Source organism: Trachemys scripta, chromosome 1, assembly GCF_013100865.1.
Source record: "Trachemys scripta elegans isolate TJP31775 chromosome 1, CAS_Tse_1.0, whole genome shotgun sequence".
NCBI lineage: Eukaryota > Metazoa > Chordata > Testudines > Emydidae > Trachemys > Trachemys scripta.
The window spans coordinates 193,233,088-193,258,728 of NC_048298.1; the positions used below are offsets into that span (position 1 = coordinate 193,233,088).

Here is a 25,641-nt window from a genome sequence, read left to right on the forward strand (position 1 = left end):
AGACATTTTGCTGATGTTGTCCGTCTGCAGGCACGGCTCCCCACAGCTCACAATGGCCGCGGTTTGCCGTTCCCAGCCAATGGAAGCTGGGGAGGTGGCGAGCCACAGGGACATTTCCCGGAAATACAGCTGGGAAAACGGACAGAGGATTTAACTGAAACTTGTCAATGTCTCTTGTCGTGAGCTGCCTCCAATTAACTCATCATCTGGCCATGACTAGATATGGATGACCCTCTTTCTCAGGTGCACTGCTGCCATCACCACAGTTAGGCATTTTGTGAAGTCTCTTGGTGATGTGACGAGCCAGAATAACAATATCTTATTCTGTTAGTGAGTAGGCCCCACTGTAAATCTCAGGTACTTCCTGTGGGCCAGGTGGATGGTGGCTATATGGAAGTCTGTCTTGTGAGTTGAGAGCCATGAACCGATCTTGACCCTGAAGAGATGAAATAATCCTGAATCTGAGGCAGTGTACATATTTGTTTGGTCTCCTCAGGTGTAGGATAGGACGAAAACCCCATTTTCTTCTTCATAATAAGGAAGAATTAAAAGCACATGCCTGTAACCCCTGTACTCTTGCAGCACCTTCTCTGTGGCTTCCGAGAGGCCACTTCTTTCTGTAACAGGCACTCGCAAGAACAGTCCCTGAAGAGGGACAGTAGAAGGTGGTAGGTAAGGTGCAAAAAATGAAAGAGGATGGGTAGCAGTGGGCAATGATGTTTAACACCCGTTTGTCAGCAGTGATCTCTGGCCACACCCCCAGGAAGGGAGTAAAGCATTTTCTGATGATCAACTCCAGATTGCTCTTGATGAGGCTCCCAACACTCCCATCAAACCTGCTGCCTCTGAAAGGGATTCGGGTGCACGATGGAAGATGACGGGTCTCTTCTGGAATAATAAGCTGTTTCCTGGATGGTTATTCTGCTTGGCAGTTATGGGGATAGGATAACATTCTTTGTTGTGTAGGAGCTGGTATTTAGAACAGCTTATAGTATGGTACTGGAGAATAGTTTACTACTGACCTCAGCAGAGCTCTTGAATCTTTGAAGGAATGGAGCACTTCATCCATCTGGTTACTAAAGTACTTCATCTCCTTGAAGGACAAGTCTTTTATAGAAGTTTGTACTTCTTTTGGAATACCAGATGTCTGCAACCAAGAGCCATGTAGGTGTAATGACCATGACCATGGATCTGGCAACCATGTACGATGCATCAACAGCCACTGGCAGCACCATCTTTACTACTATTTGGCCCTCTTTGATGGTCTCCCTCAGTTCTTCTCCACAGCTGTTGAGCTTGGATAGGAAAGGCGTTACCCTCTGCCATCTCAAAAAACCTGTATTTTGCGGCGGGGGAGTGGGGGACGGGGGATGGACACGACACCTAGTAGTTTGTGATATAAAGTTGAAGGGAAGCAGATAGATATGCCTTATGTTCAAAAAGGTTGAATTTCTTTGGAGCCTCATCTGCCGTTGCACTTCTCTCATGGTTTTCAGTGCAGAATGAGTTTCTTCTGTCCCAATCTCTCTTCCTTTCTGTCTTTTGATAGGAAAATGGTAGCTTACGTGAGTCAATAAAGGTCTTGTCTTCAGTTAACTAATTTTAAAAGATTTTTTAAAAATTTAATTGATTGACATATGTCTAGCTAATTCTGAAATTTTGAAAAACACCAGGGTTATCCTTTAACAAAATATTTAAGCAGAATGTGTCAACAAAAATCTATAGCCATCTGTACAAACTGGGCTGTGTTTGTTCTAAACAGTGTTGGAAGTATTTATGATTGCTGCTAATGTGGTGCAACTTACTTGTTTCAATAACATCCAATTTCTGGAAGCTCTCCAAGACATCGCCATTCAGTATTCTAGGTAGGAAGTCTCGTAACTGCATCACTTCAGTTGTCAATCTCTCCAACTCTCTCTTTCTGACTTTAACAAATTCCTCTTTGGTCTCAGCCTTCTGAAACATGGAACAGACCACAGATATCTTTGTTACTCTGCAATATTCTCTCATTTGTATGCTAGTTACACATCCTTCCTTCACTCCCACAAATGCATCTCCCTCCGTTCAATATCTGTTCAGAAATACAGAATTTTATTTTGAAAGGAAATGTTATCTAGTGGTCTTTTAAAGCACGGGACTTTGAAAATAGCAAGTGTCATACACATGCTGAACTACTGTCTTTAGAATGTCCTAAGGCTTATGCTGTACCTTTCATATTTTTAAATGAACTCAGAAGTTTTCTGAACCACCCCCCAACCATGTTGCTATAATAGTTGTTCTATTGGAAATATTTCTATTCACCACAAAAGATCAATTAAATTAAATTAACATTCATGATGAACCAAAAACACACACAAGCAAATTCTGAGTTAAGACCAGTAAGAGTCATGCAATTCCTCTTCTTTTACCTAACTATTACTATAGCATCCATTTCTACTCTGCAGCCTGAGAAAATTAGCTCTGTTTTTTTAAAAAAAAAAACACGATTTAAAAAAAAAAATCTCAGTTTCAAAATAAACTGAGGACTGAACTCTAAATCTCAGCAGTGAAGGTGCACATTGCACTGCCTTGAAAACTCTGCTGTACATTCAAGAGTTATCACTAAGAGATTCAGCTTTCTTTGTCTGGAATATCTGTTCTCCAACATGCTTTCAAAAGGCAGGATTGCAAAATTGCAGAGTGATATTTTGCTTATTTCAACCACCAATCCAATTATAATATTTATGTTACATCCAAGGACTAGACTGGGTGCTTAAAAAAAACCCCACAAATGTTTTCTCCCTAGAATGAAGCAACATATTTCTTACTCTCTTCTACTCTGATCACTCTGTATTATATGTGTCTAATTTTTTACTTACAATCCTGTCCATTTCCACAAGTCTCTCTTGTTGTCTCTCTCTCCCCTCGTTTCCCCTTTTTATTTAAATTCTGCTCTTTTAGGGGGGACAGGAGGGAACATCCTTCCAGGAACCTTAATTTCTCCCCTTCTCCCTCTCCAAGAACCTTGCATTAGGGGACTACCTCACCTACCAAAAAGGACACAAAACTAGAGATATGTTCAAGTATCAGGGAGTAGCCGTGTTAGTCTGTATCTACAAAAACAACAAGGAGTCTGGTGGCACCTTAAAGACTAACAGATTTATTTGGGCATAAGCTTTCGTGGGTAAAAACCTCACTTCTTCAGATCAAGAAGTGAGGTTTTTACCCACGAAAGCTTATGCCCAAATAAATCTGTTAGTCTTTAAGGTGCCACCAGACTCCTTGTTGTTTTTAGAGATATGTTGAAATCCCCCAATCTTTATTTGATGTGTACTAGTCAGAGATGTTCAGATAGTAACCCTGAAAAATTTGCAAATAGATAGGCAACTGATTATCACCTCTTGCCTTGCAAATCCACCTGCCCTAACAGCTGCATGCCCACACTGGTCAGTTAATTTTTAAAATAAGCCAGCAACTATCATGCTGGCAAGAAACCTCTAGTGAAAACAGTTCCCCCTCAAACCTGTCAAACTTCCTTCTGAAGAAGAGCTCTGTTTAAGCTCAAAAACGTGTCTCTCTCACCAACAGAAGTTGGCGCAATAAAATATATTACCTCACCCACCTTGTCTCTAATATCCTGGGACCAGCATGACTACAACACTGCATACAAACTTCCTTCAGTCAGCCACAAGGGGTTGCTAAAGAACTATACATGCAGCCTTTTCCCTAAAGTGCTAAGTTGTCTCTGCAACATTCCCACCTCCAGCTGGATGAGGGAGTGAGGGTCATTCCAAGTATGCATTGCCACTAAACTATCAGGACAACACCTATGGCATTTGTATGTCTCCCACACCTTTTCTATTATTTCCTCTCCCTTCTCGGTTGCTTGCTTCCTCCTCTTTCTCTTCTCTCTTTTTCTATGCTTCTCTTCATTTTTACTTCTCAGTTTGTTTGTTTGTTTCTTTAGCGGTTCCCCCCAACCACCACCCCCACTTCAAAAACACACCCGTGCTGTCTTGCATTTAACAAAATCCCAGTTGTTCTGGTTCAGGCAACAGAGTGAAAATGAAAATATTAAAGTAACATTCTTTACATAGACTGTAAGCTTTTCAGGGCAGAAAACATCTCTTTGTCATATGTTTGTACAGTGCCCATCAACAACATTGGGGTCTCTAAGTGCTACCATATTACAAATAATAAATATTAAAATGAATTAAATCTCAAGGGACTCAGAGGGAGGGGAAGATAAATGGGGCAGCAAGACTTTAGATCAGGGGTAGGCAACCTATGGTACACATGCAGAAGGCGGCACATGAGCTGATTTTCAGTGGCACTCACACTGCCTGGGTCCTGGCCACCAGTCCAGGGGGATCTGCATTTTAATTTAATTTTAAATGAAGCTTCTTAAACATTTTAAAAACCTTCTTTACATACAACAATAATTTAGTTATATATTATAGACTTATAGAAAGAGACCTTCTAAAAACGTTAAAATGAAGACTTGGCACACCACTTCTGAAAGGTTGCCGACCCCTACTTTAGATGAACACTGGGACCAATCAGTGGACTGGGTAGATAAGTGATCAAACAAAGATGAAACAGCAAATCAGTAGTTTCAAGAAAAATGGAAAGCAATTTGGAATTGGTGTCAAAGATGGATATATTCAGTATTGAACGCTAAATTTTAAAAAGCCTGTTATTGGAACATTTGGATTGAGATGTTAAATTGAGAAAATTCTAATTTACGGTTCTCTCAGTGAATATAGTTCATCTCATGCAACATGACAATTACAGCAGCCAAGTTTAATTTTCTTTCCTCCACTCAGAAATGAGTATTTTCAAACCTCCCACATGTTGGAATATTTTTTTAAAAGAAAGTAACTAGATACAAACTATTTTGCAGAGGAAAGAAGGATGGTTTTGTGATTAAGGCCCCAGTCTAGACTCAGAAGCCCTGTTAGGATCAATTCCTGACACTGCCGCAAACTTCCCTGTGCAATAGTGGGCAGATCATTTAACTGTGTGTCTCAGTTCTCCAACTGAGAAACGGGGTTACTATTTCTCTAATGCACAAAGGTACCGTGTGGTGCTCAGCTGCTGTGTGGCAATGGCTGCTTCATAACTAACTAGCGACACACAAGGTGGGTGAGGTAATATCTTTTAATGGGCCAACTTCTTTTGGTGAGAGAGACACGTTTTCGAGCTTTTTCAGGTCTGTGTAAGATCAAAAACTCCCACGTGCAAGAACCGCCCTGCAACATTTCTCTCCACACTTTAAAGTCACCTCCAGCCCCTAGGCAGTCAGGCCACCCCTCCCTGGCCAGATTGTTTCTCTCAGCGCCCCTGTGCCTCCCTGCACAGCCTGGGTCAGGGCGCTGCTCCCCCGCCCACACCTGGGGACACGCCCCGCTCCCCACTTTGTGGGCGGGAGGCCTAGGCCGGGCCCCTCGCTGCCACCTCCCCGGGGTTGCGCGAGAAGGCGGGGGGCGCCGCCCGCTCTACCTGCCCGTCCCCTGCGGGGCGCGCGCTCCGCTTCATAGTGCCGGCCTCGCCCCTCTGCCGCGAGGCGCGAGGACCTCAGCAGCGCCGCCACCAGCCACGCGTCTCTGCGCCACGTGACTCCCCTGAACGCCCCGCCCTCCCAGTGTCACGTAGGCGAGGGGCGGAGCCTGGCGGGTTCCGGGCTTGGTTGGAACCGCTGCCCGTGAGCGCCGGGCCCGCTGCGGGAGGGGAGGGGCGGGGCACCCCCTACCCTGAGCTGCGCCTAAGCGGGTGGGCCCCGCCCCCATGGGTGCCTGGGCTCGCTCGGTAGCTGGGAGAGGGGCGAGCGCGTGTTTGGGGAGCAGACGGTGGGCAACGCTGGCCAATCAAGGGGGAGCGTTTGAAGGGGGTTGGTATAAGGACCTGCCCTATTGCTAGCGCCCGTTGTGCCTGGGATGGGCACAGACGTTACTGCTGTGTGGGTAGGGATGGCTCTGGTGCTGGGGGCTGGTTTTTAGGTGGCTACTGATACCTATGGAGGTTTCAGCTCCAAAGGAACAAACAGGCGAGTGGGACTTTAGCTAGTAACAATAAGTAAAGTCAATAGGAAGAGGAATGAAAGCAGGCAACTTGGATTTTCTACAAAGTGCAGCTGTTTGATGTTTCAGAGGGGTAGGTGTATAATAATAATTAATGGAGATATCCCATCTCCTAGAACTGGAAGGGACCTCGAAAGGTCATGAAGTCCAGCCCTCTGCCTTAACTAGCAGGACCAAGTACTGCTTTTGCCCCAGATCCCTAAATGGCCCCCTCAAGGATTGAACTCACAACCCTGAGTTTAGCAGGCCAGTGTTCAAACCACTGAGCTATCCCTCCCCCTGCTCTGTTAGTATGTATCAACAAAAACAATGAGGACTGCCTGTGGCACCTTAGATACTAACAAATTTATTTGGCTGTAAGCTTCTGTGGGCTAAAACCCACTTCATTAGATGCATGGAGTATAAAATACAGTAGGCAGGTATATATACACAGTACATGAAAAGATAGGAGTTGCCTTACCAAGTGAGGGGTCAGTGCTAACGAGACCATTTAATTAAAGTGGAAGTGGGATATTCTCAACAGTAGAATACCAAGGGAGGAAAAATCACTTTTGTAGTGGTAATGAGGCCAATGTAACATAGGGAGTGCCAGTGCCATACTGAATCGGGTCTCTGGCCCTACTAGTCCAGTATCATCTCTGACACTGGCCAGCACAAGATGCTTCAGAGCAAAGTGTAAGAGCTTTGTAGGCAGATGTGGGATAACCTGCCCTGTCCCACATTAGTGCTCATCCTAGTTTCTGATAGCTAAAAAATTGGTTTAAGCCTTGAAACATCAACTTTAATATTATTTTCAAAATGTTTACCATATTCTTCATATAATTGTCCATCAGTCTCTTTTTTTGTTTATTTTACTAACTTCTTGAAGCCAAAGGCTTCATTGTGCTGTTCATAGTGATGTCCAGGTCCTTGTCCTGGGTTGAGAGAGTTAATCTAGACTCTTTTCCCTTCAGTATATATTACTTGCATTTATCAATACTGAATTTTATTCACCATTTTGTTGCCTATTTGCCTAGCTTGTTGATGTCTCTCTGAAGTTCATCACAGTCCTCTCTGTTCCTGACTAACCTAAATAACTTTGTCATTGCAACTTTTACACCTCACTTCTCACCACTATTTCCAGACCATTGTTTAATACTACAGGGCCTACTCTGGAATTTGAAGGCACCCTGTTAACTTTTTACCCTAAGGAAGACCAACTAATCCTACTCTTTGCTTACTTTCTCCTAGCCAATTTTTGATCCATAACAATGCTTTGCCTCTTACCCCATGACTGCTTAGGTTCTTATAGTCTTTTGTGTGGGACTTTGTCAAAGACCTGTTTGGACATCTAAATAAATTGTCATCTGGTTCTCCTTTATCCACTGCTTTACCAATGTGTTCAAAGAACTGTAAGGGATTAGTGAGACATTATTTTCTTGTGTGGAAACCATGCTGGTTAGACCCTATCATCATACCATGACCTTCCAGGTGCTTTTTTTTTTTTTTTTAATCATTGTTTCAAATAATTTGCCAGGTATAGATGTAAGTCTTACTGATCTGTAATTCCCCAGATCACCATTACAACCTTTTAAAAATATAATTAATTACAACACTGGGCTTAATGGAGGAATCACAGAAATTGTTAAAATGTTTTAAGCTTAAGCATGAGAGAGGTTACAAAGACACTGCCAATTTGCAATCTAGTCAGTTTTAATTAAACAACATTTAATTTTTTATACACTTACCCCTGAATACTGCCTCTACTCTTTGTGATTTTACCACTGTCCCTGTGGAACAGCTTATAGGATGGAGCCTTAAGTGTTGTCAAATGCACAAAGTAAGCAAGCTGGAAAAAAAAAATATTTATTCCTCTGTCATTTCTAGTAATCTTAGATATTACTTGTAACTATAGAAGATATAAACAGTTTCAAACAGAAGTGTGAATTTAAAATTGATTAACAAATTTATTAGAGCATAAGCTTTCGTGGACTACAGCCCACTTCTTCGGATGCATACCGAAGAAGTGGGCTGTAGTCCACGAAAGTTTATGCTCTAATAAATTTGTTAGTCTCTAAGGTGCCACAAGTACTCCTGTTCTTTTTGCGGATACAGACTAACACGGCTGCTACTCTGAAACTTAAAATTGATTGTGTGCCTTAAAGTAGAAGGTAGTCACAAGGTCTGAGTAAAAGTCAGAATTCACTCTTTTGTTACAAACATTTAGGGCTACAACTTTAGCTGGGCCCCAAACCTGTAGCTAGGTCCAGCCACACAGAATTTATTGCAGGATGAAGTTCCCTGGCTTTCACTTGGCAAGAGTCATTTTTGAGCAGAGTAACTTCCAAAACTGATCTATTTCCCCCAAATAAATTAACAACTTAAGGTAAATATTCAAAACATTTTGCATTTTCTTTTTCATGTACTTGCTTAATGTGCATGACATGATATCTGGAAGATTAGAAAAAATACATAGTCTGAAAGAAAAAATCAGAGGTATGTGCTGTTGAAAGAATGTAGAAAAATTAGCATGTCAAGTGTACTGTCTCTGTTTTTGCAGGCAGTAATCCTCAGCTATTTAGGTGCCTAACTCCCATTGAGCCTGGGCCTGTGTGTTTTGGATTCTGTGGACTGACAATATATTGCAGTATTTTATGAGAATAGAAGACCAGATCTAGGCAATCTCTTCTTGATTTGGCATTATAACTGCATATACAGACTCTGTTTTCCATATAACGTTTTGAAGTTAAAAAACACTGTGTAATTGTAAAGTAGAAAGCACTGTCTTGTGATTAAGGCACTGCACTGGCGTTTAGGGGATCTAAATTCAACTTGAGTCCCTACAAGAGACTTCTTGACTTTCCGTAATTCAAGGCCCTCCTGACCATGACAATTTCTCTATGTGGGTGATGCCCACGCCAATAGTTGGAGACAGGAAGGCATGACTCACCTGTATATATCCATTTGTAGCAATGGCTACGTTGTTTGCTGTCTGTCATCCCCATTTGTAAAATGGAAATAATAATATTTGTGTACCTTAATAGGAGTTGGCAGTGATGGTCAGAGCAGTTGATACAAAGCAAAGAGATGACTAATATATTTAAAATAAACATTAGAATTGTAGGGGAACGTTTTTTGTTAAAGAGGGGCTTTCAGATTTCTGTCAAAAACCTAAACTCATTCACTTTTCACCTGTGGGGCTTGTTTGCCTGGATTTTTCAGTCCCTGAAGCTGTTTCTCCTAATCTAGAGTTTCAAGCAACGCAGTGCCCAGTGGCCGGAGGGACGAGATAGTGCTTTATATTCTGAAAAGCATCTGTATCCAGCAAAAGTGCGAGGGGACTTTGGGCACCGCTTCTACGGAAGCCATTTGGAGGGGATCGTTAAAATGTACGTAGTGTGTAGTGGCACAAAGCAACCGGCACATTTTCCCAGCAGGAGGAAGCACCTTTCCAAGTGACTACTAGCCCTTTAAGAGCAGAACCCTCCCCGGAGAGACCTGGAACTTTTGCGACAGAGAGCGATTGTGACGCAATCAGCGGGCGTTCGATGGAACGCGTCAGCCGGTTCCAGCGGGCCGGCGGGAGGGACGCCTTCTACCCAGCAGAGGGCGGGGGAGCGAAGGGGGATGGTGGAGCAGGGACCATGGCTCCTGCCGCCGCTGCTGCTGCCGCCGTGCAGCCGCCCGAGATCCAGTTCGCGCAGAGATTGGCTGCCAACGAGAAGCGGAGCCGGGACCGGGCGGTGAAGAAGCTGCGCGGCTACATCAGCCTCAGGACCCAGAGCCCGGCGGGTAAAGACTGGGAGAGGCGCGTGGTGCTGGGCGGCGGCGGTGGGACAGGCACGTGGTGCTGGGGCAGGCAGCCTCAGGGTGGGTAGGGGAGACGAGTAGTGGGGGCAGTGGCAACTTTGCGGAGACGCGGTGGGCGTAGGAGACGCACATGACTGGGATAAGGGTCGGAGCGACTGAGGCAAGCACATGGTGCTATAGGAGGCATCGACATTAGAGAATGAGGGTAGGTAGGGCAGGCATATGGGATTGGCAACGGCACTGGCAGCAGACTGCTGAGGGCCAGTGGGGTTAGGAAAAGGAAGTGGAGTCATAGAATGTGTGAGAGAGGCACGTGGAGTTGTTGGGAGCCTCTGAGAATGGAGATGTGGGGTTGACACGTGTGTGGTACAGCAGGGCCAAATTAGGAGAGAGTAAGAGATGCTACTGCTGAGATGAGAGTGGGATGTCTTGTACTCTCCCATCTTTTCTAGGGAGGATTAGTATTGCCAATGTCCTTATTTTATATTATTTTTAATTGACTTTTACCACAGGAAGTATTTTCCCTGAAATATAGTTCTATAAGTATGGAGGGGATGATTAGCAGCTCTTAAGAGCATAGAAACTTCAAGTATTATAACATGGACAATCACATTTCCTCAGTGGGCCATATGTACGGTGGGTGCACTTAAGTTTTTTGCGGCTTTAGAAATATTACAGGTTTCAGAGAGATTCTGTGTTCAAAATGGGGAGTATCACTAGAACCAGAATCAATTTTTTAAGCTTGTTCATTGAATTTATGTTTTGAAACTGCATGCAACCTAGTTATGGTTGCCAGATGGATACAAGCATTTGAGCTCGCAAATGAAGCACCCTAGTTGGATGGCTGAGGAAACGTTAAGTGACAACACGCTTTAGAGTTGACAACAGACTGAGGCCTAATCTACGCTTAAAAATTAGATCGACCTAGCTATGTCAGCTCTATAAAACTTTGCATCCTGAATGCTATAGGTATGCTGACCTAATCCCCAGTGTAAATGCAGCTAGAATTCCTCTGTCTACCTGGCTACTGCCTTGGGGAGAGATGGATTAACTACATCAGCAGAAAAACTCCTTCCATCAATGTCAGAAGCATCTACGTTATGGCATTACAGCAGCACAGGTGCAGCTCCATAGCTGTACCATTGCAGTATAGACCTACCCTGAGATGAATGGGTGTAATTCATAGCTGTTACATGTTTTTTGCCTGACAATTCAATAGGGTCTACACTTCAATTGTACATGGGAGCGCCCATTTACAATATGACTGTGTACCAAACTTGTTAGAAAATGTCTTGGTATAGCTAGTATGGGCAGAATTCAGTCCCATCAATGTTAGCAATACCAGGCCATATTATAACAAGATTGGTGCACAACCATATTGCATGCCTTACTATTCAGCTGCAATTATAGTGGAAAGAGGGATTTTAGGTCCTCTTTCCACCTCGCTACACATGTTGCGGTCTGTTTTGACCTCTTAGCCCTGTTCTACACTGGGGGGGGGGGTCGATCTAGGTTACGCAACTTCAGCTATGTGATTTAACGTAGCTGAAGTTGACATACTTAGATCGACTTACTGTGGTGTCTTCACTGCAGTGAGTCAACTGCTGCCGCTCCCCTGTCGATTCTGCTTGCGCCTCTCATGGCGCCGGAGTACAGGAGTTTACGGGAGAGCGCTCGGGGGTCAATTTATCATGTCTAGACTAGACACGATAAATCGATCCCCATTGGATAGATCGGCGGGTAGTGAAGACATACCCTTAGTGTAGACAGACTAAGCATGTTTTTACTCCGTCCAGGACTTCGCCACAATCCAAGGAGAGGGTTATGGGCTTGCATACACGTCACTCTGTCTACACTGCAGGTTTGCAGATAACCCAGGGCAACATCCCCCCACACTGTAGAAGGGCCATTTCTGAGCTATAGCTAACTATCTATTTGTACCCGCACTAACTGAAACACTGCCCCTTCACAACAAGATATCTATAACTTAATGCAGGCCTCATCTGATGCACGCTACGATCACTAATATAGGGGGTTCAGTTATAACATACACATGAAGTGATGATATTTTAATAATCCACCTGTGGGAAAAGAGCATGAGGAATTGATAGTGTTGCATTCTAAATGTTACCCTTGTGAAATAAAAATGTTTTAAAAGTCTGTCTCCTTACCCATGAAAAAGTTCCCCTTGACCTTTTCAAAATGTAACAACTGGCATAATCTGTGACAGGCCTTATTATGGAGGCAGCAGTCATGACTCTCTAATGAAGGTTGAACATACACTCAGACCTTCTTTCTGTTACACTATTGTAAATTGTTGACCGTAGTGTACTTAAAATGGTGTAAAGCAGCAGACCCAGGTTCAGTATCCATATGAAAAAATGTCTTTCAAGTAGCAAAGCCTGTGTTTCAGAGAAGCTGCCAAAAACCCGAAACTATTATTTTGTAATCCACACATAACCGATAACAGGATATCTATGTAAAACTCCAAATAACAATTCTTAATTTATATATGGCCATTTTTTATCTTCAGAAGGTTGGTCTACCTTGAATTCTACTGAAGATGCATTGGCTTGATAGTCACATCTCATTTACAGTTGCTAGGGAGCTGTTTAATTTTGTCGAGATTTTGGAGGAGCAGATCCTGCTGAGATATTCCCATAACTTGCTCATGTAGCTATATACCAGCTAAAAGGCAGTTTTATTGTCTCAAAACACCATCTTTTCTGAACATTTGCTTGGATGGCTGAAGCTGGCACAGCTTTAAAATGTTGATGTTGAGTATAAGTCTCCTTTGATTACAACTTACGATCTGAGCCTGATGGTTTTTCAAGGCTCACATGTAGCACTTTGCATGTTTCTCTCACCCACTTCTATTTCCTGTATTTGGAAATGTTGGTGGATCAGGCTGAAATGTGTGTTTGATATGGTACAGTAGTGATAGGGACTCTCAACTAGCACTCAAGTCTTGTGGTGATAAATCCTATCCTAAACCTTAGTATCACTCTGCTATACTTAAAAGGCTCTGAGCACTATTTTTAGCATCACTAATAATAGAGAACCTAAAATATGTAGGTGTTCAACTGGCTCCACTGATTCTAGTTACTTTTCTTAGAAGTCCACATGCCATATCTTGGAATTGAGTGTAAGACAACTGCACAAATTCTAGTCAAAATTAGAGACTCTTGAATTTTTAGTACTATCAGAAAGACTCTGAACAATTAAAATAAAGAGGTAGTAATGTACCTCAAGTTTAATTTGTGACTAAAATATTTTCATTATATTTGTTTGTGCAGCTTGATTTAATAAAAAAGGGAATATGCCATATTTTGCTGATAACTAGAGACTCACATATAGGTGCCCTTTAAGAGGTATCTCTTGACTTGTGCTACATATAAAGTGAAACTTTTATTAAAAACATGGTCCAGGGAAATTTAGCAATATGTGTACATAGAAGTGGTAAGATACAGTGGGAAGGAGAAAGAATGAACAGTCCGTGTTGATGTAGGAGATTACGAAACAGAAAGGGAATGCTACTTCAGTGTATCAAATTAAAAGGAAAACACAGTGGAGAGTGTGTTTTCAACCAGAAAAAAAGGAGCTGTGCAAGCTCAGGAAAAGAAACACTTTGTTCTAATATAAACATAACTTTTGCAGTGCGGTGCATGGGGTTTCTATTGGTAAGAGTTCAACTCTCACTACAATCAAAATAACTTAATTACTATCTATGTTTAGGTTTCAGAGTGGTAGCCATGTTAGTCTATATCAGCAAAAATAATGAGTCCTTGTGCACCTTAGAGACTAACAAATTTATTGGGGCATAAGCGTTCGTGGGCTAAAACCCACTTCATCAGATGAAGGGGTTTTAGTCCACGAAAACTTATGCCCAAATAAATTTGTTAGTCTCTAAGGTGCCACAAGCACTCCTCGTTATCTATGTTTAGGGCTGAGTCATGCTCAAAAATATTAAATGTGATTCAGCGATCTCCGTTCTAACATAGTTTTATCCCATCCACGTCTGCTGACCATTGAGAAATCAGTTCAGTGTTTGAACCACATTAAAATAAGATTCCAAAATACAGACCCATTCTGAATGTATAGATTGGGCGTTCGTGTTTCTTAGTGCAGAGAAAGTCACTTACTCTCCCTGGTTGGTACTTAGTCTTTCTCTTCCCCTCTCATCCTTTCCATGCAATATTAAATATGATGCCCTCACTTAAAAATAACACTGGGACTTTGTTCCCTATAGTATGTTTTCTTTTAGTGCAATGCTGTGCTGGCAGGGGGATGGATCAGAATGAACTAATAGGTTTTTCCCATCTGACTTCTTCAAAACCCATGTTAATGTACTATATACTTTATATGAGACAAACTGGAGGCTTAAAGGCACTGTATCACTGCATTAACCACATTTTTCCATATGCAAAACCGTCATATTAGCTTCAGTTCCATTCAAAATAGGAGAAAAAAATGTCTGCCCAAAAGGAATTTAAAGGGGTGGAAGAGGGTGAGGGGAAAATGAGAAATCTGCTTGTAAACGTTTGGTGGAAGTGTCTTTTTTTTCTTATGCATAATTTTTGGTTTTTTTGCACTCTAGGTGGCTTCAGCCAAGAAGAATTATTAAAAATATGGAAAGGACTATTTTACTGTATGTGGATGCAGGATAAACCTCTGCTACAGGTGTGTCATCCAGTGGGTTTTTGTGTATATTATGGATATCCTTCTGAAATGCACCATGAAGATGTAGTCCCCTTTCATTTTGGGTAGCAACACTGACCCAATTTAACACTTTTGCCACATTTCATAAGGATAAGTTGGAATTAAGCACATGTGGGAGAGTTAATTGCAACTGGCAGTCCTTCACTAAAAGGAGGCACCTGTAGATTTACTTGAATGGGAGTGTAATTGGACTTGGAATTTTCAGCAGCCTGTTCCAGGGAAATGTAAAACCTTTTCCTTCAAATAATTTTATTCTGTATATGTACCCCCTGGAATTGTATTGGTTTGCGTATGCCCTACCACAGTTGCCTCTGTAAACAAAGTAGGAATCCTTTAACTACAGCATATCCTGGCCTCTGATTTAACCCAGTTTGAAAGTTTTGCTTGCCTTTTTTTTTTTTTTTCGTGTCAGGCTACAGAAAAGAACCCTTTTCTTTGTCACGAGGGATCCAGACAATCTTTCTTTCCTTTGCCGTTTGGCTTCAACGATAATTTTCTGCAACTTCAGTCAGTATTGGTACAGTTTCTATCCTGGGGGAGCAGGGAACTTTACAGTTTGTCATCCACATTTGGAATTTTGGAAGACTCTAGCGTAGCTCCTCGTCCTTCTTTTTTATTTAAGGTGGTTGGGGATGGAGAGGAAACTAAAGGTTAATAATTCTGTTGAGGTAACTATTTTTTTAGTGCAACAACTTTGGCCAGGAAGTTTGGATAACTTTCTCCTTTACCGTCAGTTCTAAGTGGGCTGTGTGGTACTCCATCCAGTGCCAGCTTTCTTCCCTTACATTGTCTGCAGATTCTTTGAAACTTGAGTGCTGCTTTGTGCTCAACACTATGCAAGCATAGAGGAAGATGTTGATTCCTGACCTTAAAATCACTCCTAATCCTAGTAACTTCATTCCTTGCAACAGTTTAAATCTCCATTTGTGTAGCCAATATTCATTTTGTAAAGAATACAGTGTGTGCGGCATATAATTGAGGACTACATATTATAAGTGCCCATAAGGTTTTATACAGATGTGTAAACTCAAAGGTGTGCATTTATTCTCCTGATAATCTAGTTTTGTCTGCTGCTGGAAAGCTGTTCTTTTGTAGACTTGTCAAGATGAGCAGATCCTTGGTATCCTTGAGTCTTCTCTTATGTGTAATCCATACTAACAGAAGTGCAGCCACAGCACGACAATGTAGGTTAAAAAAACATTTTCAAGCTCGGCGATGCTTTGTCATATCCACAACTACATGAGATTCTGTGTGTGGAAACATGGACTCAGATATCTGCTAACTCAACATTTTTTTTTAGTGTAAAGTTAATTTAAAAGTTTAGATTAACCAATGTTGTTTTGCTGCAGATCGGAAGGAGGCTAAACCCTGAAACAAGGTGCTAACTTTATTTTATTTTATATTTTTAAGGAGGAACTAGCAAGTACTATCTCCCAACTTATCCATGTCGTTCAGAATATAGAGGCTCGTAAGTTTACTATTTCATTTTGTTTTCTCTCTTTTTTCTCCAAAGTGCCTTTATATTTTGGGACTTTTAGCCAGTTGTCAGAGTCCAGAACAGAGACAGGTAGGATTGTTGTTTATTTTGTTGTCAATGTTCTTTTCCAGCTGTCATCCAAGATTTGTTTGTGATTGCAATATATGAGGCAGCTCTCTGTCACATGTTCAGAATCCAATCAGTTCTTATTTATAGCTAGACTTGTCTTGATAAAGTTTGTTTGTTTGCAGTATGGTAACGTGTGCTTATTACCAGTCTGACATAAAAAGTGCTCATATTACAATGATGGGTAACAACACAAAACCCTAAGATTGCCTTTCTACTTGCATTTAATATTTTACAAAGATCAGTCACTGTAACTGTTTGCCACACCTATCTATGTAAAGTACTTGTTTGCTCCCTATTACTGTAGTATCTGAGCACCTTACAGTCTGTATTGTATCTATCCTCACAACAATCTTGAGTATGTATTTCTAGGCTGGTGCTGAAACTGCTGGACCAGTATGTAGAGAAGCGTGAAAAAAAATTAAGTTGGAAAAGTAGTCTCTCTAGGCTGCTTTCAGTATCATAAAATAGTATTGGTGTTGAACATGCACATTCACTATTTTTGTTCTGTTGCAGAGCACCTGTTCATTCAGACCTTTTGGCAAACCATGAACCGTGAATGGAATGGGATAGACAGATTGCGCCTTGATAAATACTACATGGTAATATTAACTTTTTTCAGATGGTGGGATTGGGTTTTTTTTTTTTTTCTTTTCTTTTTGGTATATATGTTTTGAACAGACAAAGCATGATGATGCTGTACTGGAGAGTTGCCATCTCTTTGTATGTCTTTGCATATGTTATAGCGAAAGGATTTTGCTAGTTTCAGGATGCACAATGCAAAGCATATTTGTATATAGGCCTTTAATTGGTGCCTTGGCAGGTCTAGAAGTCATGACATTATTTTTATTTAAGTGTCTGATCCTGCACATGCTTATACATTTGCTTAGCTTCACACCACATGAGTGTTCCTCATTGACTTCAGTAGGACTACTGCGGATAAAGTTAAGCACATGCATAAGTGTTTGCAATGACATCCAGAGGGCATGTTAATGGCTACCTCTTCAAAATTAATATTTAAATAAAAGTAAGGCTACTTTGAGATTTTTCTGGAGGTGCCATTTAAAAACAAAAAAAGTTACCATCTATAGTAGTTAAACTTAACACAGTGTACTAGATTCCTATGTATAGGAAATATATTAGATTGAAGTATTGAAGTGAGGTAAATTAATTTTTAAAGGCATATTCTAAGCATAAAATATTTATTAATTGAAATACACAGTAAAATCAGATTAGTATTTTGTCTTCCAATTTTTATTTTTATTTCCTTAAAAAAAGGAAGCTAAATTCAAAAACTTGCATTATTGTAGTGTTATGGTTGAGAAGTTAACTACTCCAAATTGAGAACATCAAAAATGTAAGGTTCCTAGAGGTTAATTTATCATGTCTGTTACATGTGTAGTGTTCCTGTCTCTTAATTAATGTATATACAACAGGACAAACTAACGTTAGTATGAAATTGTTAACATTTTTAATTGGTTTGAATTTATTAAATTGGAATTTCTGTAAATGGGGAAGTGGAGGAATGCACCTTAACTGCTTTGGAGGATTTTGGGGATGGGGGAGCAGCATAGAATGGTGCGGGGGGGATGTACCATGGTCACTGTATTTTGTTTAGCTTGCAGTGTAATGACCGCAAATAGTGATGCTGTTGGAACTTCAGATCACACGCTGCCTATACCCCATCTCTGAGTAATGGAGAGACGTCTCATGTACTCATGAAAGACCCTTTCCAGCAAACTTTGTAGGCCATCAAAAGCTCAACTAAAGAGTCTGCCTATGTGACTGTCAGAGTAGCTATTTTATTGATTCAAATAGAAAACTGTAGTGTCATATAACAAATCTTCTGCTTTATAGCTAATCCGCATGGTTTTGAGGCAGTCTTTCGAGGTACTGAAAAGAAATGGATGGGATGAAAGGTAAATAAACTGCTAGAGGTAATTGTATAATAAAGAAGTTGCACGGTTTGCCCATATCAAAAATATTTTAATTTAACGTGTCTTCTTCCTCTCTAGATGGCTCTTCTTAGTCATTGGCTTTCTTTGTTCTGTTTAAGCCTTTTATGTATCACATCACTTGTGCTAGCTAGTTAATACATAGATTAAAGTCTACATTTTTTTATTAAGTTAAACATTTGTTGTAATTGATAACACTCAAGTTTGCCTAGGCAATTAGTCTGAATGTGCATTCCACAGTAAGGCTTTTGTGAAAAAGCTATATGGGTATATCTACACATACTGAATATAAGGGCTTTTAGCATGATGGCATAACAGGTCTTGCATTCAGTGGTCCCCGTGAATACTGGTGTTGCCAGGCTTTTTGGCATTGCGGCCAGGAGAACTAGCAGTGGAATTTTAGAAGTATGCATAATAATAATGAAGTCCTAGCACAGAAAATCTGGAAAAGGGAATCTTGTTATCCAGGTTTTAGGAATTCCGTTTTCCTTGTCTAGGGTGACAATTTCTTGATAAAAGCAGCTTATAGCAGTCTTTCACTGTAAACTGACTTCTCTGTCCAGTCTGTCCTGTTTCGTATGCACAGTCTTGTATATTTTCAACAAGCTGTTAAACAAGATGGTGGTTCTAATGTCTAACTTCCATGCTGTGTCAAACCTCTGACTTCAGTCTGCTGGATTGGCCTTCTCTTAGAGTGGTGATGACTGTCAAAACTAGTACTTCTCATTATTAATTAAAGAAGAGGAAAGGTTGCCTAGTGGTGCCTCATGCCCTTCCATAATGTCAAGTGCATTTTATTTATTTCTCTGAAAACCAGGAAATGGAGAGTTAAGGTAATGGAGACTTAAGCTTCTGAAAACAGGAAATACAAAAGATACACGCCATCCCTACCATGTACCCTTAACTCAGTTTTCTTTGAGCAATATCCCCCAGACATGCCAATAACACACACGCACACTGACACACTAATCTTACAGATGCTGCAGAGTACACAAGCGCAGAAAGATAAAATCTTACACCTTCTCTTTGCTAAAGCAAAACTTGGATTTAGGTCAGGTGTAGTAAACAGGAGCTACCTACACTGATTTTAATCTACACAAACCATCTCCAACTTGCTAAATGTTATAATATTTTCACCCTTGCTCAAGTATTCCTTCAAAGACATTGCCTTCACTTACCCCTCACTCTGCCCTGGTGACTGCCACATAGGGCACCAGATTGCTGATCATCCTGATAGCAAGATCCTTCTGCACTTCTGCTGATACAATCCTCAGAACTGAGTGCTGAATTGAGAAATGTTGATCCTTCAAGGGACATATGCACCTTTTCTTATATCACAATCACAGCTTTGCCAAGATGCTCCAAGTAATCCCTCCACTATTTGGTACAGCTACACGTAACACGGGCAACACAACTGGAGTGCATGCAGATAAATGCTGGATGTGCAGATCTGTGGAACACAGCACCAACAATGCTGCGTTCTTTTAGTTCTCCTTATCTATTTATTGTGGCACCATGCTACTGAATCCTTCACAGTAATATTGCTAGCTCCAGGGCACAGGGTTAAGGTTGCGTTGTGGGTATGTTGTGTGTTGTAACTTCATATTTCCTGGTTTCCAGAGAATTAAGTATAAGTGCACTTGACATTCTTTATCCTGCACCCTCCCCAGTCCCCACGATCCCTGCACTGCTCCAGCACCCCCCTCACTGCCAAAACGCCTCCTCCTCCCCCTTTAGTCCTTACCACTGCATCAACCAAGGTATAAGACTCTGAAAATGTTATGAGCAGTTTATATTAGGGGTGCTGTGTTTGAGGAACTAAATGACCTAGGGACTTGCTTTCCTTTGCTCATACTCAGTACCATTGTTCAGGATGTTTACAGTATCCCAATTGCTTCTTTTAGTCTGTCCTCTTCCTTTTGATTAATGCTAATTTCTTTGACGGTACTGTGATACAGGAGGGCCAGGGAGCAGTGGAAGAATGGTAGAGGGGGAATATATAAGCCCTAGGCCAAGGATCGGCAACCTTTGGCACGCGGCCTGCCAGGGTAAGCCCCCTGGCAGGCTGGACCGGTTTGTTTACCTGCCACGTTTGCAGGTTCGGCTGATCGTGGCTCTCACTGGCCGTGGTTCGCTGCCCTAGGCCATTGGGGGCTGCGGGAAGCGGCAGCCAACACGTCCCTCGGCCCACACCGCTTCCCACAGTCCTCATTGGCCTGGAGTGGCGAACTGCAGCCAGTGGGAGCTGTGATCGGCCAAACCTGCGGACGCGGCAGGTAAACAAACCGTCCCGGCCCACCAGGGGGCTTACCCTGGCGGCCGTGGGCTGAAGGTTGCCAATCCCTGCCCTAGACTAATTAAGGCGTGGGTCCCTGTAGACTAGGGAGGGTTGCTACAGGTTAATTGAAGTACCTGTAGTCAATTTAAGGCCCTGTCAGGAACCTAATAAACCCCCCTGCTTCAGGCAGTCAGGGGAGGAGGAGTAAGGAGAGAGGACTGGAGCTTGGAGGTGTGCTGTGAGAGTTGAAAGACCAGAGAACCAAAGTAAGGGAGACCCTGCTCCAGCAGGGGAAGGAGACTTCCTTCTCCAGCGTCTAAGGACCGAAGGTACCTCACCCAAGGGGGAAGAGGATAAGAACCCACAGGGGTTGAGAGGGTCAGGGGCTCAGAGTGAGGAGCAAACCCAGACCCCTCCTCTACCACCTTCCCGGGCCACTAGCTGGGACCTCGGCGCCCAAGAGCAGGGGCAAGGGGTAGCATCTTAGCACCCCTTCCTCCCCTCTCTCCCCCCCCCCCAGCCAAGAAAAGCGCAGGACCCACCATGCTAACATCAGCCATCTTGCCACAGTACTTATATAATAAAATCCGTCTGTATGTGGATTTCAAAATCTCTCTTTTAAACCAGAAATGTTGGTTTCAGAGGGGAAGAAACTTCCAAGAAAAGCCTAGGCTTAGAGCAAGGACAACATACATACTTTGATAGCTGCCAAGGAAAAGGCTCGAACACCGAGTGCCTGGGTGTTGCTGAGATTCAGTGATCGCAGCATATCTCCTGGAGCCACTCAATTATCCTGACAGCAGGCTGACTGGAAACCCTTTTGCTTTTAAGGGGCCCTAGTTTTGCAGGGCATGTGTATTTCTCTTTGCCTCGAGCTACTGACGATCCAACCCCAAGTTCCTAAACTAATCCTAAATAACTTCAGTATAACACTCCCAAAGGGGCAATGGGAGCCAGACACTAGGTAAGATCAATTCTGAGCAGCTGAGATCAGTTTTTGGAGAGGACTAGAGCCATAGCCTGAGCCCCAGGTGTGCACACAAAATTAGAAGAGCTAGATTATTTTGTAAAATGCTGCGGGTGTTTTAGGGGGAGTTGCATCATGGGAACCCCTGGCTCAAATGACCCCAAATCTGGACCCCCTCACCACCATGAGACACAGTAAATTTCAAGGCATTCTGAGTCAGCATATGGATTCTCAAGCACTTAGAATAGTCTTTTAAACGATAAAAGAGACTAAACCTTAACTATAATAGAGTTGCCACTCCACTATAATCACTTGTGTTGAGTGGATTTCCTTACTGCTGGTAAACAATATTCTGACCTCAGGAAACTCTGACGATAAACATTTTTTTAAGCAGTAAAAATTATGACTGGACTTCTCTGAGTATTTTCTTTATTTCTGACAAGTGTCAAAAAGCCACCTTTTAGTAGTTGGTAAAAAAAGCAAACTAAACCCAGACTTTTAAATTTATGTATCCTGCTTGCCTTTTTTTTTTTTTTTTTTTCCTTCCCCAGTCTGATTGAGCCATTTCTGCATCTGCTAATGAAGGAAGTCATACACCCAGAAAGTAATGCTCCCAATGGGATAAAATTCCATTTTATTGACATCTATCTGGAAGAACTGGCTAAAGCTGGAGCCAAGGAGGTAGAAAACACACAATTCTCTTTGTGATTATTATTGCTGTATTATACAACCGTCTCTTATCAGTGTTTTTAAATCCTCGTTTATTGATATCTAATTGTTTTAAATATAAACTCATTAACACTGAAGACATTTCTGAAATCCTGTTTCCTTATCACTATTTATGCTGCTAAGTTTTGCATTTCTCCGAGCTTGGACAAGGAACATAGATTGGTCACTTTCCAATTCTCACACTCTGCTACAATTGGTCCAATTTTAGATTGTAAATATAATGAGGGAATCTTTTTGATTTTGATTCCCTCCTTTTTTTTCTTTGGGGGGGAAAAAAGAAAACCCAATTGTTGTTTCTGTCGGGATTTTTAACATCTCATCACTCTTTTCTTTTATAAAAATTCACTTTGAGCCCATACTTGACCTGACCGTTTAACCACGTGTTGTAGAGATTCAGAAATATAATTTTAAAACTGTTTTCAATGACTTGGGCACTACTGGATTCAGACGTGCATTTTGATAGACTGCCCCATAAAGAACAAATTACACAATTTGCCAGGTACCAGCAATATCTTTAATTTAGTTTGCCTGTTATCTCTTTCAGTATAGATCTTCCTCTCTCTTACTAAGTCTTACTGGCTAATGCAAAGCAGCAGAATTTTGCAGCAGTCTAAAGTTTGATTCTACAGCACCTGCTGTGGAATTCTGCTGCAGGAATCTGAATTCTGCTGACCATTTCATTACTACTTGAAATGCCTCCCCATAATGTCGTTCTTCTTAGCCTGCTAGGGAGGAGTCCCTGCAGCCCCAATATACTAATTCGTAGCCTTTGCTTTGCTGGTCCATATATGGTGCTGCTGGCAGATGCCCTCCTGGTAACTATTTTCTCTTTAACAGACAAGATGTGCTTATTAGCAGTTTTGTAGCAGTGCTCTCTAAAGAAGAGACAGCAGAATGCAATGGGTGGCCCAGCAGGCAATTCTGTTGGCAGGTATAGGCAATGGGGGGGGGGGGGGGGGGGGGGAAGCTTCTGTAGCAGGGGACAGTGTCTACAATCAGGGCTCTAATTCAGCAACAGTTCCTCCAGCCCCAGAATTGCATACGGTTCATAAGGCCTATGACTGAGACTTTCAAAACAGTCTAAGGGATTTAGATTAATTGTAATGAAAGAAGTGTGTAAATCCCCTAGACTGCTTTGAAAGTCTCAGCCTATATTCCTATGTTGAGCTTAGCAAAGGGATCAGATCTTATTGTTCATTACTATTTTGTTAGCTGGTCTTCAGGTTAAGGTCTGCAAGTCAGAAGACACCCAGGATTTAATGTGCTGCAGACTTCCTTTGTGACCTTCGGCTGACTCGCTTAACTTTTTCCTCCGTCTCATTTCGCCATCTGTGAATTGAGGATCAAGTGCATATTGTGCAGTTTAATAAATCAATGTGTACAAAGCACTCTATTTCTATAGTGCGTCTATCAGATATCTCGGTGGTGGTGCTGAAGTGTTACTCGTGTCAATTTTAGTGGGGGAAAAACAATGAAAAGTGCTGGCGTGTAGCCTCTTAGAAAGATCTCCTACCTCACAATCTACAATGTCTGCTCTACTATACTAAGTCTTTCTGTCTCCTAATCTCATAGCTCACAGCAGACCAGAATCTCAAGTTTATTGAACCATTCTGCAAAATTGCTGCCAAATCTAAAGAGTAAGTGTGATGGATAAATATTGGATTTTCCATTTTATTTATTTATTTAGTCTAAGATCTAGGAAGTTCTTGAAATGCCATTTCAAAAGATAATAAACAAATGGACTGAAGCAAAGCAAAGAACATAATAAAGTTCAGGTCATAGAGAAACTACTGCCTGGGCAGGCCTTTGTGGCTAGCTTAACTCACCTTTATGTTCCTCAAAACCATAAGTGAAGTGGGTGTGTAAATATAGGAACTACCTATACCTGTGTTTATAGAGTACCTAACACAACAGAGCCCTGACTCTGATCTGGTGCTATTGGAATATAAAATATTAATTAATAAACCAAGCAAAATCTCCAAGCTATAACATTGGAAGAACCAAATACGAAACTGGAAAATCTGTTTGGAGTTAAGCAACTTGTTTAAGTAATTGGTGACTTTTTTTCCCCAAAGTTAGATGCCTCTCTCTCTCTCTCTCTCTCTCTGTCTCACCGTCTTCAAAGTGTTTTAAATGTAAATGGGAAGGAAAAGGGGCTTTTAACACTTTGCGTGTGTTCCCTCCCACTCTCATCCTTTTTTATATAATACAGTCGTCACCTGATGCAGGCAGTAGCCAGGGGTATCTTTGAAGCCATTGTGGATCAGTCCCCTTTTGCCATTGAAGATCTAATGAAAGAATTGAAAACAAGCTGCGATGGCGATGTTGAGCTGTCAGAGGGAGATGAAGCTGAAAACAAGGAGCCACTAGTGACCAAAGGTGAGGAAGAAGTGATGAAAATTTAGCCCAGACTTTAAAGAAATACGGTAACTATTGACAAGATCCAAATATGTATCCCACCTCTTAAAAATACCATTCCCACTCTCAGCCAACTTAGGGCACACAGGTGATACAGGAACAGCAAATCTTGCTTCTGTTCTCTTCGGGTTATCTAGTAGACAAAGTAACCATATACTAGTCAATTACAAACATCTTAGTGCTCCCTTTATATACCAGGCCATACGGTTCCACATTTCAGTCTACTTACAGCAACAGCCGTAGAGAACCCAGGACTGTCCAAAAACTAGTATTTTGTGGCAATGCTGTAGGAGGGAATTGCTCCAAGCTATTTCTTCTACTATGGGGATGGTCAGTTCAAAGACCCAGAAACAATACTGCTGTTCTGAATTGTTTTTTCATCCTTAGAACTAAAACGTTTGGATATAAATGGGTATGTATCATTCCCAATATAAAGAGCAGGTAACTGAGGTGTAGAGCATCTGCATTAGCTTCCGAAGGTAACACAGAATGTCTGTGCTAGAGGAAGGAAAAATATCAAGGTCTCCTGACTCACCCCTATGCTCATATGCTAAATGATACCTGCATCCCATCTCCCTGCTTGGGGGGAGAGTTTCATAGCTCAAGTACTCCTCTTATTCTACTGTACTGGACAGTGCTTTCCCCCATTCTTTCCGACTGATCTTTAAAATCTTTTTTGTGTAATAACAGACAAACGTTTATCAAAAAAATCTGCACTGGGCATTGAAGTGCAAGAGGACCTTTCTGAAAATGCTGACGAAAACATTGGTCCTGTTCTCCAGGTTTGTGCCTTGCTTCCTTCATGTTAACATGATATCCCCATGAATAATCCTAGGCCTTTTTTATTTGTCACTTAGTGGATAGTGGAGACATCACCAGTCGAATAATAAGGTACACATCTCTAAGGGTATGTCTACACTGCAAGTAAAATCTCGTGGCTGGCCCAGGCCAGCTGAGTCAGGCTGCAGGGCTGTTTAATTGCAGTGTAGACTTCTGGGCTTGGGCTGGAGCCTGGGCTGTAGGACCTGCAAGGCAGGAGGGTCCCAGAGCTCAGGGTACGGCCCAAGCTGGAACATCCGCACCACAATTAAACAGCCCCGCAAGCCCCTGTGAGCTGCCACAGG

At 41.9% G+C, this 25,641-nt stretch overlaps 2 protein-coding genes across 2 annotated transcripts in view; one reads left to right on the forward strand and one right to left on the reverse strand.

The window, feature by feature from the left end:
• The window catches only part of HSF2BP (heat shock transcription factor 2 binding protein), a 108,549-nt gene that overhangs the window by 44,875 nt on the left and 38,033 nt on the right, over positions 1–25,641 (reverse strand). Inside the window, exon 2 of the mRNA XM_034753738.1 lies at positions 1,736–1,956. Within this exon, the coding sequence (XP_034609629.1) occupies positions 1,736–1,956 (221 nt within the window). The remainder of the gene's footprint in view (positions 1–1,735; positions 1,957–25,641) is intronic.
• RRP1B (ribosomal RNA processing 1B) overlaps positions 9,560–25,641 on the forward strand; it is a 29,878-nt gene continuing 13,796 nt past the window's right edge. The window contains exons 1-9 of the mRNA XM_034753729.1: positions 9,560–9,830; positions 14,446–14,528; positions 15,978–16,035; positions 16,687–16,772; positions 18,028–18,089; positions 21,922–22,051; positions 23,672–23,736; positions 24,312–24,478; positions 25,208–25,299. Of these exons, the coding sequence (XP_034609620.1) occupies positions 9,587–9,830; positions 14,446–14,528; positions 15,978–16,035; positions 16,687–16,772; positions 18,028–18,089; positions 21,922–22,051; positions 23,672–23,736; positions 24,312–24,478; positions 25,208–25,299 (987 nt within the window). The 5' untranslated portion in view covers positions 9,560–9,586. The remainder of the gene's footprint in view (positions 9,831–14,445; positions 14,529–15,977; positions 16,036–16,686; positions 16,773–18,027; positions 18,090–21,921; positions 22,052–23,671; positions 23,737–24,311; positions 24,479–25,207; positions 25,300–25,641) is intronic.